General features: G+C 43.4%; 1 protein-coding gene across 3 annotated transcripts in view; it reads left to right on the top strand.

The window, feature by feature from the left end:
* The window catches only part of garnl3 (GTPase activating Rap/RanGAP domain like 3), a 455,189-nt gene that overhangs the window by 406,128 nt on the left and 35,384 nt on the right, over positions 1 to 13,677 (top strand). For all 3 annotated transcript variants that reach the window (XM_068012410.1, XM_068012409.1, XM_068012411.1), the window contains one exon: positions 653 to 791. In XM_068012410.1, coding sequence (XP_067868511.1) covers positions 653 to 791 — 139 coding nt within the window. The remainder of the gene's footprint in view (positions 1 to 652; positions 792 to 13,677) is intronic.

The following is a 13,677-nucleotide window of genomic DNA, read 5'->3' on the forward strand; positions in this document are numbered from 1 at the left end:
GGGAACAGTACATTGGCGTGGTCTAATAGCATTTGAAATACTCACTTGAAAAAGGAGGCAATATTTATTTAAAAGTTAGATTTCATTATAACCTGATGCAAATGCATTCAAAAATGCAAGAGCCAAGTGTGTCTGAATACTGCTAAACACCATGACATGGTTTCTTGCAGAATGCTCTACAGTCTTGTTACTACATGAGAAGAATGAGTCTTTTGTGCTCATCATGTTTAGGAGTTGGAGCTATTCTCCAAATGCTGTGCCCACTGTGAAGCCCACGGAGCATAAAGCAAACACAGAGTGAATGTCTCACCATGACCTTAGAGTACGGCTTAATTCCAATCTCACAAGAATACCTCTATTGCGCAAGTGTTCTATTTTACATACTTAACTTCAACAAGGATTGCCATTGTGTGCTGCATTATCAACAGTATATACTGTGCATTCATACCCAGTAGGAACTGTTGCAATATGCTAAAAATGGTACCATATTGGAGCCTTAAAGTGGAGAGTTTCATTCCAACAATCGTCAATAGATTCAAATCCATTCCCATTGGTGAAACTGTAACTCACTACAACATCCAGTCCCCTCAAAAATTATTATTGCTCTTGGGAGATGACTAACCTGTTAATTGTTTCATCTTTCTCATGCCAGTCGGATATTTATTTTACGTCTGCCGCTGCATCAGTTAATGCAGCCTCCAGCGGCAGCTCGAAGGAAACAAGCTCACACAGTTCTCCACAAACTCCAACAGGTCAGGAGATGCCGGTGCTCCCCTCATCTCCAGGTGAAGGTAAGCAGTAACTTGTGCCTCCCAGCAGGAATCCTAAGGCATGGCTGGGATTTAAATCTTAATTGAGGTATTAAAATACAACAGTAATTTGTATTTATATTTAATGTATTAACTGTCTCACAATGCTTCACACAGGGAAGGGTAGGTAATGTGCAGTAGTGGACGCACTAAGAGATAAGACTGGTTGAAAAAACAAGGGGAGGACGGGGTGATAAACCTGCAGGACAGGAAGTGGGCCACGAAGTTTTAGAGAAGTTGGAGTTTATGTAGGATGGAACTTGGGAGGTCAGCAGGGAGGAACTGGGAGTGTTGGAGACTTCAGGTAATTTAGAAGGGAGATGATATGGTGGAGGTGGAATTTAGTCTGGGTAATGGATCGGATATTGATAAGTAGAAATTTGACTAAGGCCTAAAACGGGCAACAAGTCAGCACAGTATTCACTTCATGTCTCTGCGTTTGTGTCGGCGTGCGGCCCACGCCAAATCCTGTGCCGGGCCTCTTCGTTAAACCTGTGAGCAGCCCATCAGTTTGGAGGTCACTAAGTTGGGTCAGTAGTGACACCAGTAACAGCCCTCCAGTATGTCCTGTGCAGGTGGACAAGTGCGGACAGACAGCGGCCCACTTTGGCACTGTGATCCTCCTGGCTTCTTATTCGGGTAAGTAGAAAAGAAAAACTTGCCTCTTTGTTGGCAGCTCATTGTGGCCCCTGTAAGGGCATTGATAATGGCCATCATAAGTCCGGAAGTACTGAGCAGGGCTTTTGCCCAGTTTGGCACTGGGGTCTTGAAATAGGCATTAGGCCCCTAAATTTCAGAATCAAGAGACCAAACACCTGTTTCAGCTTCCTGGGAGGATCGGGTGTGGGAGACTGGCTCCTGAAATTGGTCCTCCGAAATCAGGAACCACACATACCAATTTCAGTCAGTCCTCAGCTTGGGGTTGAACTAGGACTATAATGCTGTGCACTGTCTGGTTCAGCTGGGGATGAGATGAAATCTTGAGTGGGAGTGAGGGGCAAGGGTATAGGGTTCGTAGACTCATAGAGTGATAAGCACAAAAACAGCCTGCTTGGCCCATTGTCCCTGTGCCAGCTCTTTGGGAGAGTTTTCCAATTAGTCCCAAGACTCTGCTCTTTCCCCCATTGCCCCACAAATTCTTCCCCTTCACAGATTTATCCAATTCCCTTTTGAGAGTGCATTCCAGATTCCAGGGTTTTTAGAGAAGTTCCACTTCATCCACGACATGATGTCAGATGCACAATCTGGCAACACAGAGATGGTCAATTTGATTACAAAGAATTACGCAGGCAAGGGTTAATGGTGATGAAGGGAAATAGCTGAGGAATCCATTTCAATACTTTATTGCCTACATCCTTCATCTTTTTGCTATTTTGGGAAACCATTTATCAGTTTTATTGTTAATTGTGTAATGCTTTTGTCCCACCCAAGTTCCAATTAGGCTACAAAGATAGATTCTCAACCTGCAGCATGCTGTGATTTAGCTATTGATTTACTGCCTCATTCTATTACCAAACAGCAAATCCAATAGCTAAATTTGGCCGTTTTGCAGAATCTTAGAGTGGTTTGTGTCTAAACCCACGTTTGCAAGGGCACTTGCATCCTTATTGTAAGAAGACTGTGTAACTTCCTGAGGATAGCTCTTTTAATAACATCTAAGGCTTTGTGATGTGGATCCTTGTGACTCAGTGCGCTGCTTATCAAGCATAATTTCCACATTTCATGAATGTTTGCACTGCTGTTGGGGTGAGGGTAATTTGAGGAGATCTGCCAATTGGCAAACAAAGGAAAGTATCCCTTTGTGGGAATAGTAGTCCTTCAAAATAACCCAGCAGATTTGCTTTAGCTTTATGGGGCCAAAGAGAGAAGCATTTAGTTTAACTAATAGAAGCTATTGCCACCAGGAATTAGCATAGAGAGGAGAGTCTATCCCACTATCAATGGCAGCGGGAGGTTTAACCTGTGGTGGTGATATAAATTGGAAACTGCTCCCATTGGCCAAAGGATCCAGAACCAGAGGACACTGATCTAAGGTGATTGGCAAAAGAAGCAACAGTGACACGAGGACAAACTTTTTTATGCAGCGAGTGGTTAGGATCTGGAATGCACTGCCTGAGTGTGTGGTGGAGGCAGGTTCAACCGAAGCCGTTAAAAGAGGGGAAGGTGGTGGCATTTTGGTAATGTCACTGAATTAGTAATCTTGAGGCCCAGGCTAATGCTCTTGGGCATGGGTTCGAATCCCACTAGGGCAGCTGGTGGAATTTAAATTCAATTAATAAATTGATAATTTATAAATTCAATAATTGATCAATTCAATTAATTAATAAAAGTCTTGAATTGAAAACTAGTCTCAGTAATGGTGCCATGAAACTATCAATGATTGTTGTAAAAACCCATCTGGTTCACTAATGTCCTTTAGGTAAGGAAATCTGCTGTCCTTACGCGGTCTGGCCTACCTGTGACTCCAGACCCACAGCAATGTGGTTGACTCTTAACTGCCCTCTGAAATGGCCTAGCAAACCACTCATTTGTCAAGGGCAATTAGGATGGGCAACAAATGCTGGCCTTGTCAGTGACACCGACATCCCATGAATGAACAAAAAAAAGAACCAGATAATTATCTGAAGAGAAAGTATTTGCAGAGCTGTAGGGAAAGGCAGGGGAGTGGGACTAGGTGAGCTGCTCTGGCAGGGATATGATGGGCCAAATGGCCTCCTTCTGTGCTGTCATCTTTCCATGATTCTATATTGGATTGGCTGCCCATTAAATACCTGTCTTGAAGTTTCTGGACTGAGGTTAAGGGCTCAGTTTTACCGGCTCCCTGGTGGTGGGAACAGAGGTGGCAGGGACAGTATAGTAGTGGGGTGCCGGGTCAGGATGGCTTCCCGTCACTGTCCCGTCGCCAGGGATGTTTCCCAGCAGCGGATGTCAAGGAGGATTGGCTGCCCACTCCACAGAGGCAGGAAGCCGATATGCATAATTAAGGGCCCAATTATGGGTCATTTTACAGGACCACTGGCATTTTGCTTCCCTGTGACAGTCCGTGGGGGACATCGGAGGTGGAGGTTCCATACTTCTCAGCGGGGGCCGCAGGCAGGAAGGGCGGCCCCGGTGATGCCCCTCGGAAGGGTTTGCCCTGCGATCAGTGGGGCCTTCCTCCTCAGTCATCCTGAATTTTAATTTGTACTTACCTCTACGAGGGTGCCTCCATCTTGAGGCGCCCCAAGGTCCCCTGCATGCCTCAACAGCAACCACCTCTACTGGTGGGCTGAGGCTTCAGAGCTCCTGGTCCTCTTATTGGACTGGCAGCATCAGGAGCCCGCCATCCTTAATTGGACGGCAGGCCTGGAGGCAGCCAATTAGGAGGCGCGGTAAAATTCAGCCCTGCACATGAGATTTCAATTAACTCAAAACCCATCCAGAAACACAGAGTTAAAATCGGGCCGTAAAAGTGTTCGCTTCAATGCCAGGTTTGCTGAGCATTTACACCACCCTTTTCACATTCTTCTTTTCCTGCACTTTTCCCTTCCCTCCTTCCCTTCCCCCACACACCCCAAAACCCTGTTATAAGCTGCTCCCAACTCTCTCCCAGTGTCACTCTTTAAGTTGCTGTCAGGAGGTGCATGAGAGTATCCAAAGAGGTCTATACCTCTGCATGTTCCAGTAAAAGTCTAGATCTCTGTTCACCGTCTCCCCCTTGCAGCACAGCCGAGATCAGGACCTTAGTGTTAGGGAGAGGTGGGTACAGGCGCCCCAGGGCAAGGGACCAACACCTGCCTCACTACAGTCTCTACCAGAATGTAGGGAGATGGAACTCTTCAAGAAGAAAGTCTCGCATGTCTTTACAGGATTGTCATTACTTTATCATTGAGCCATTATGGAATCATTTGGAATTCGTACAGGAACAATTAAGGGAGAAATGAAAGGGAAGGGATGAAATTTCGATCTAATTTCACAGTGTAGACTGGACCGACAGTGCATTTCATAGATTAAACTCACATCAGTCCAGCCTGGTTGTTGCCATCTATGCATTCCCACGTGGTGATCAGTGCTGAAGAGGAGCCTCTTATAATTCTGATGTGATTGCAATCTAGGCTGTACCTCTTTGTCAATTGGTTTAGTGTGTGTTTTATTTTTCAATTTTAATCAAAGTGTCGGGAGGCCAATGCAAGGAACATTGGCGCCGTTGACTGCTGCAGTGTGCACGACCAATTTTAATAAAAGGGGTCATATTTAACATCTAAATTGGAATTGGTTGTGCATGTGACAGAGCTGCAGATATAATGAATAAATATATGGTTCCAGTAAACTATAACTTCTTCTGAAGATTACTACAGGGCCTAATAAATTGGACTTTGTAACAGCTGCTTGCTCCATGGTGAGATTGAGATTATTAACAGGACATGTTTTCACATAGTCTAATAGAGTTCGTTGTAGTTACTAACCACCAGACACTTTACTAGCACAGCACCCTTTTGCATAGGCCCCCACCTTCTCATCAAGTGAAAGCATTTGAGCCATTATAATTGATTGAGAGTGTGACAGGGACACCGCGGAGTCGCCTGTTATCTGCTATTTACGGGGCAGCAGCGACTAATGGTGAGAAAAATCTGTTTTAACTCTCCATTGTTGGTCAGCCAAAACAGCTTTGAATGTGAAATGGAAGGAAAATGTATCCGAGCTCTTTACTCCAACTTGTTCGGAGGCCTTACTATGTAAAGTTGTACATTGTTTTCTTTGGCACAGGACATGCTCTGCACTGGCAAGTACACAAGCTCAGCAATATTGATCAGCATTTTTGCAGAGACAAATCTTTGATCCTGAGCTAAGTTGATTTTCCTTTTAAATGAGAGTATCTTGAAGAGTGTCTGTTGTGGCTCAATTGCTCACATTCTTGCCGTGGAGTTGTAACGTTCCAGGTTCAAATCCTGCCCGAAGGACTTAAGCACCAAAATCAAGGCTGACATTCCTGTGCAGTACTGAGAGAGTGCTCCACTGTTGGATGTGCTGTCATTTGCATGAGATGTTAAGCTGAGGCTCTATCTGCCCTGTCAGCTGGATGTAAAAGATCCCATGGCACTACATCAAATAAGAGCAGATCAGTTGACCCTAAGAGTGCAAGAATCTGCCACATTGGCCTCCTGAGTGAGAGGGCAGGGCCTGGGCAAACTAAACCCCTGCCCCGCCCCCACATTCTAAAGGCAGATGAATGGCACAGTTTTCATTGATCTAGGCCCAGCAAGAACATTCAGCTCAATCTGTATTTTGTGACCTTGATTGAGGGATGAATATTGGCCTGGACACCGGGGATAACAACACTACTCCTCTTCAAATTAGTGGCATTGGGTGCTTTTACATCCATTTGAGAGGGCAAACAGGGCTTCGGTTTAACATCTCATCCAAAAAAATGACAGTGCGGCACTCCCTCAGTACTGCACAAGTCCTGAAGTGGGACTCCAACTCACAACAGGCTGGACTCAGAGGCAAGAGTGTTACCAGCTGAGCCATGGCTGACACATGCTTACTTCACAACACTCAAACACCAGGACATTCTTATCTCCAGAAATAGCGAAAGCCGCTATTGTTAAAAGCTGTTGGTTGCACAAAGTGATGTCACCACCTAGCAGCATCTCTTTATGCGGGATGGTAATTATCATCCTCCAGGTAATGGCAGTCTGAAGGATGAGTGTGGAGATAATAGACTGTTCCACAATACTGAGGATAGAAACTCAAGACGTTGCCATTGTAACTTGCTGGGGTTTTTTGAAGCAGGAGTGTGGTGTTTTGTATATGAAATTGAAGAATTCGTTTGTTTGTGAAGGGTTAGTAGCAGCTGCTGAGGACTTGTCTCTGTATTCCATTCTTAAATTGCAACTGTGAGTAACAAGATCACAAGACAAATAGAAGTCACTTTTACACATGCAACAGTTTGAATCGATATCCTGTTCCTCAGTGAAGGAAGATGTTTCAGGGAACTTTACAATGCAGAGGAAAAGCATGTGGTGAACATGGAGAATGGGAAAAGGAGAAGAATAGGGAGACTAAGACAGGGACCGAAGGCACTGGAGGAGGTCCTGAGGTTTTTAAAAGCATGGATGGAGATGGACAAGAAAGGGAATTGGATAAAATGTTCTGACAGCATTGTAGCCAAATGAGCTGGTAGGGGCGAGGACAAGGGGAGGTCCACAGTTGGGGTTGGGTGCATGAGGGGACATTAAGATAGGATGGACTAAGGCGGTGGAGGGATGTGAGAACATAGGGATAAGGTTATAGTGGGATTTAGTGTGGGTAGGGATGGGGGATGGGAGTATGGGTGGGGATTGGGTGTTGAGAGAGTGGGTGGGGATGAGGGTGGGAGAGTCGATGGGGATTGGAGGATGGGGGATGGGAGAGTGGGTGGGGATGGGGGATGTGGGTGGGGATGGGAGAGTGGGTGGAGATGAGAGAGTGGGTGGGGATGGGGAATGGGAATGGGTGGGGACGGGAGAGTGGGTGGGGACGGGAGAGTGGGTGGGGATTGGGTGATATGGAGTATGGGAGTGGGGCAATATGGGGATGTGAATATGGGTGGGGATGGGAGTGGGGTTATGGGAGTGGGTGAGGATGGGGGATGGAAGAGGATGGGGGTTTGGAGTAAGAGGATGGGAATGTGGGGCTCAGTGTGAGTGATGATGTTGAGAGCAGTAATTTTAAATATTGAAGACTGTTGGGCATTGTCACTGCATTTCACCTTCCCATTATTGTCAATTGCTGTATGAACAATACACATCACATATCCATCGTAGGTGGCAGGAGCGAATCTCAGTGAAAGAAGGAAGTTTTTCTGTACCTGCTTTGTGGCATTGCAAATACTGTCAAAGGGGGATGCTCAACACTTAACTGTTACTTAAAGGGACAATTCCCCTTGTCCCTGGAGCAAGTAAAAGGGAAGACACAAGCCAACAAAAGTCGGTTTCTCTGTGTGGAACAAAACCCCAGCTGTCATTGCTTGCTATTTCAACACCCCCACCCACCTCCCCTGCTCTCAGGCCCATATTTCTGTCCTTGGCCTGCTGCTGTGTTCCAGTGAACATCAATGCAAGCTCAAGGAGCAGCACCTCATCTTTCGATTAGGCACTCTATTGCCTTGCGGACTCAACCTTGAGTTCAACAATTTCAGAGCATGACTGGCCTTTTTTTAAAATATTTTTATATTTTTGTTTTTTTATTTTTTAACCATGTGCCTGTTTTCTCGTGTGGACAGAGCTGCTCATTACTCTGCCATTAACACTCTCTTCTTTCACCACAAGCATTAACACAAGCTCTTTGCCTTTGTCCCATGATAGCTTTGCTGCTTAATCTCTCCTGCCCTCTGCCCTATCACGCACCTTTTCTTTTGTTCTCTTCCCCACCAAACCACCACTCCCCCACCCCGTCATTTGCTTAAAACCAAATTCTTTCCTAACAGTTGCCAATTCTGATGAAAGGTCACTGACCTGAAACGTTAACTCTGCTTCTCTCTCCACAGATGTTGCCAGACCTGCTGAGTATTTCCAGTACTTTCTGTTTTTATTTCAGATCTGCAGCATCTGCAGTATTTTACTTTTATAAAACCACAGCTGTGGCAGCCTTTTAAAAGGAACGTAACTAGTGCCTGAGTGGAATAGACATTTCCAATTAAACAATTCAACTCTAAAATACAAAATGAACAGCAGTCTTATGGACAGGGATAGGTATAAAAAGCAGTTGCGTTAACCAAAGAAAAAATTAGGCAAGCTGAAATGAATCCAGACAGGAGAATAGTTAAACATAGTATAATGGGAAAGCATTTCCTTTGATTTTGTTGGAAGTCAGAGATTGTATAGAGAACGAATTAGGACCGATGCAGTGTGGCTTGGATAGAATTCAAATGTCAACAAGGACACAGTTGAAGAGTTGAACAGCTACTTGTAGCTGTTTTTTTTTAACTTTGAAAAGGTTGGCTCGGCCCCTTGTGTCGCAAATAAAACTAACACTCAAATGGGTTGCTCAGACATGTTGAGTGAGACGGTAGAGATTAAATGAAAGGTTATCATGGTGGACTGGCTTTGATTTATCTAACAGTAATCTCAAAAATAGCTGGGGTCGTGAGTGATACCCTGTAAACATTTTCAGTAATTCACTTGCGAGCCGGGTAAAGTGCCAGAGGACTGGAGCAAGGTGCATTTGGTTTCCTTATTTATAAAGGATTAAAATCACAATCTGGCAACCATAAACTGGTCAGTTTAACCTCAATGATAGGGGAATTAATGAAAAACTACCAATGATTATTGAGAATGCTTGGCTGATTGACCGATAGGCAACGCACCTTTAGAAAACAGAGGTCATCGTCTTGGATGTGATACTGGACAATTCACAAAGGATGAGGGACTCAGAGGAGTTTCTTAAAAAAAAGTTTAACATTTGACTGTTATTTAAATTTACAGCAGTAGGATTGTTTATGATCCTTTATTAATGAATCCGAAAGGCAAGTGTGATTCATAAACAATCCGTCAGTTTGCGCTCTCCTGATCTTTTCTAGCAGTATTGGGTTTCACTTGAAATTTTCACAGAAGTTAAGACCAGCCGTTGTTGAGCTATGTGTTTGAGCATGATGGAAACATATTATTTCAATTTAATTACAGTTAGCAAATGAGGCAAAATAGTTCTGCTTGTTAGCTTTGAGTCATCTGCAATAATAATAAGTGGTGGAAACTCAGAAATAATTGCAACCAATAGTCATCATTTACCTTCCTGTAGATAGACATAGCCTGAAAACAAACCACTAGATCCCAGTTAGAAGACATTGCCTTTGGAACTTGTGAGCCTTCACTGTCTAAACCAAACAGGTTTTATTATGATTTGACCCAATAGTATTCAGCACTACTGCACCCCCACCCCCTCACCAAAACCCCACAAACATTGACACATTCCCTGAAACTTCAGCAAATATTGACTAATGTACTGGAACATCTGCAAATATTAACATTCTCTGGAACCTCTTCAAGTATGAACACACTCACCGGAACCTCTGCAAATATTAACACACTCACCGGAACCTCCGTGAGCCCTGCCCACTGGGATCGCACCAGGAAACTGGCAAAATGCAAGAGGAAATCCGCCCTCACTTCTACACGTAGCTACAAGCCTCTGGCACCAACGTCACCAACTCTGTACTGAAAGATCCCTACGTACCCTCACATACAATCTCCACTATATGATCCAAATACCTCTGATGTCCATGACATCTGAAATGCTGTTTATTGCCTTCCAGAACTAGCAGTACATGTGTGGATTGGTGGGACAGCTTTGTAGTGAGTGTTACCAGGCCTCACTTGACAAAGAAAGTCTTGTTTCTCCTTGTGTCTTTATAGGCTCTTCTGTGGAGGTGCACTATTCACTTAGTTAAGGGAGTGAGTCTGGAAATTTCTCCCTGACAGCTCCACTCTTGGCTCACCCACTACACATCTTACAATGACCATTGATGGCTCATATACAGATATGTTTTCTCTTTCTTATGGAGAGGTCTTCCACAAATTGATGCATTATCTTCCCCGGTTGGCATCTTTCCATCTATGAAAGGTGATGGACACGCAGCAAACAATTCATTTAGGTGGGGCGTCTTCTCTTGGTGCACCTTTGCTGATGGTGCACCAATCCATGAGAGCAGGTTCTGCCACAAGTGCTGCACGTGAAGCTGCCAAGTGACACTATGAGTTGTTTTTGACGTTGGCACCTGTTGTTAAGTTGCTGCAGCAACTGGTCATCGTGGTAGTGCACACCAGTCCACAGGATGTGTTGCCATTTCCCTCTTTCACAAGCTCATGACTCCCAGGTGCGATAGTCAACATTTAGGGCCTTAATGTCACGCTTGCAAGCATCCTTGAAGCGTAGCTTTGTGCACCCCACTGGTCATCTGGCCCCAGCTACCTCACCATACAGAAGGTCCTTGGGTATGTGACGTCTTCCATCCTGCGGATTGATGCATTATCTTCCCAGAACAGAGTAATTGATTTCTTATTGACTTCACAAAGCTCCAGGTGTTGCCTTATAAGGTTCCTTGGGCAGAATGTGATAGCTTTCTGCCGAGCCTTGTGATAATGTGTTAACAGGCCATTCGACAGAGATATAAACCAGATTTTAGTCCGGGTTCCTAAGTGGCTCATCATTGGCTACTGGGGTTACCTTTCAAATTAAGGATGATGAGAACCATTTACAGGTTCCAAAACCTTGACCCAGCAACTTAACACTTAATTAGTTTTCACACACACCTTTTAAGAGTTATTGTGTTCAGTTTAGGGCTGTTTCACAAGTAGGCTAACTTTTTCGCCCTACCAATTAAATTACAGTATTGTAAATAAAGCACTGCCCTTTCCCCCAGTGATCTACTACAGAGCAAATCCTCAAACTGATGGTACAGATTTAATTCTTCAGTAAATACATAAATACAGATCAACGGAATTGCAATCAATGTCAACCAAAAGTATTTTTAGCCACAGTACTGGTGAAAAAATTATTTTATCCTGACAGATTTCTAAAATTACAAAATGTAGGTGGGAGACCAAAACCTGTAACGTAGACACTACTGAGGTGAGAAGATGTGGTAAATCATGAGGTTGTGGTTAGTTAGTTTTATTACACTGGCTCTGGCGTTGGGGAAAGCTTCAGTCAAATAGCTCAACTTTGACACTCACTGGAGTTCATTTCCTGTTTCATTACAAAGTTCAGATGGAGTTTAGGGTGAAAAGTCAAAAGAAGTTTATTAAAATACAGATATTTCATAAGCAAGAAGTGTGTAGCTAACTCCTCTGGCTGTGCTAAGTGAATTTGACCATACCTATTTATAAATACAACTCAAACCAAACTTCGCCGCATCTCGTGTCAACTTTAGCCTACCATTAGATTGAAGAAATTGAAAAGATGAAATGGATTGAAGTTCTGCCCTGTACCATGTATTATCAGGCATTTTGATCAGGCTTCACTTTGATTGGACAAACAGATAATGCCACCAGCATTTCATAGAACCTCGAACAGCTCACATATACTTGAGACCTGTTTAAATGTGATTTAGCCTCATATTTTCAATGTTTACTAGTTTGCCTCAAAATTGAGAGGAATGATTACTCCCTTCATTACATGCCATAAGCCATAAATAGGAACTGTAATAGCTGTGCATAGGACAAGAAGCTTTGTTACAAGTGTTTACATCGGGTTTTTATCTGATAAAAGATTTCAGAGTCAAAGTTCCATGGAGGTTCTCCCAATTGTCTGCTGTAATATTAATAGTAGATCTATGGATAACCTATAGGTTACAGTGTTTCTAGAAAAGATAGAAAGCAATGGAAAAGGTGCAGAGTGAATTCACTGGGATGTCAAAAGGGATGAACGGTGAGAGTCATGAAGAAACTCTGAAAATTATGTTTCGTTTCACTCACTGGAACGGGGAAGGTTAAGTGATGTAAGAACAGAAAGTGCTGGAAAAACTCAGCAGGTCAGGCAGCATCTGTGGAGAGAGAAGCAGAGTTAACATTTCAGGTCAGTGACCCTTCTTAAGAACAAGCAGATATAAGAAATGTAAAAGATTTTAACCAAGTAAAGCGAGCTTGCGTTGATGTTCACTGGGAACAGCATCTCATTTACCGATTAGGCACGCTACAGCCTGCCAGACTGAACATTGAGTTCAATCATTTCAGAGCATGACGGGCCCCCCATTTTACTTTTATCTTTAGTTATTTTTTCTTTTCCCTTTTTTCTTTTATTTTTTGTGTTTATTTTATTTTAGTTCAGTTTGTTTCTACTGTACCTACACACTTTTTTTTTCATGTTTGTGCTTGTGGCTATTCAGTTTTCGGTCCATTAACACCCTATCTGTACTAATGCTTTGTCTTTCAACACACCATTAACATATTGTTTGCCTTTGCTCCATGACCTTCTTGTCAGTTATTCTGTGACCTTGTCCTATCTACACCTTCTCCTTTGTTATCTCTTGCCTCACCCCCGCTTTACTTGCTTAAAATCTTTTACATTTTTTATATCTGCCAGTTCTGAAGAAGGGTCACTGACCTGAAACGTTAACTCTGCTTCTCTCTACACAGATGCTGCCAGACCTGCTGAGTTTTTCCAGCACTTCCTGTTTTTATTTCAGATTTCCAGCATCCGCAGTAATTTGCTTTTAGTTTAAGGTTAAGTGGTGATCTAATAGAGGTCTTCAAGACTACAAAAGGTTATGATAAAGCAAATAGCGGACAGCAAAATGGTAATGTGAGGGTCACATTTAAGAAAAACACAAACCGAACCAAAGAGAAGTATTACAGATACCTTCTCGGGTTCACAGGTCCATCCTCTGTTAAGCAGTCTGAACACTTTATTTCTCGGGGAGTTGACTCATCCTACCCTCTTGTCTCCTTGCATAGTCACGTAAACTGGGGGTGAAAGATGGATCCTGCTTCTGAGCTGAACTGTATATTCTTGTATTTTACATGTGTATTTCTTCAATCTAATGTTAGGCCAAGTTGGCACGAGATGAGGAGAGGTTTGGTTTGAGTTCAACTTAACTCCATGTAAAGAAAAACTTGCATTTATATAGCACCTTTCATGACCCTAAAATGTCCTAACACACTTTACAGCCAATGAAATACTTTTGAAGTGTTGTAATACAGGAAATGCGGCAGCCAATTTAAGCACAGCAAGCTCCCGCGAGCTGTAATGTGATAATGGCCAGATAATCATTTTTTTATTGTGATACTGATTGAGGGATAAAAATTGGACTGGACACCAGGAATAACTCCTCAGCTCTTCTTCAAAATAGTGCCGCAGGATCTTTCATATACACCTTTTAACATCGTATCCAGCACTCCACCTGGGTATCAGT

Source organism: Heterodontus francisci, chromosome 32 (assembly GCF_036365525.1).
Source record: "Heterodontus francisci isolate sHetFra1 chromosome 32, sHetFra1.hap1, whole genome shotgun sequence".
In the NCBI taxonomy this organism is placed as follows: domain Eukaryota; kingdom Metazoa; phylum Chordata; class Chondrichthyes; order Heterodontiformes; family Heterodontidae; genus Heterodontus; species Heterodontus francisci.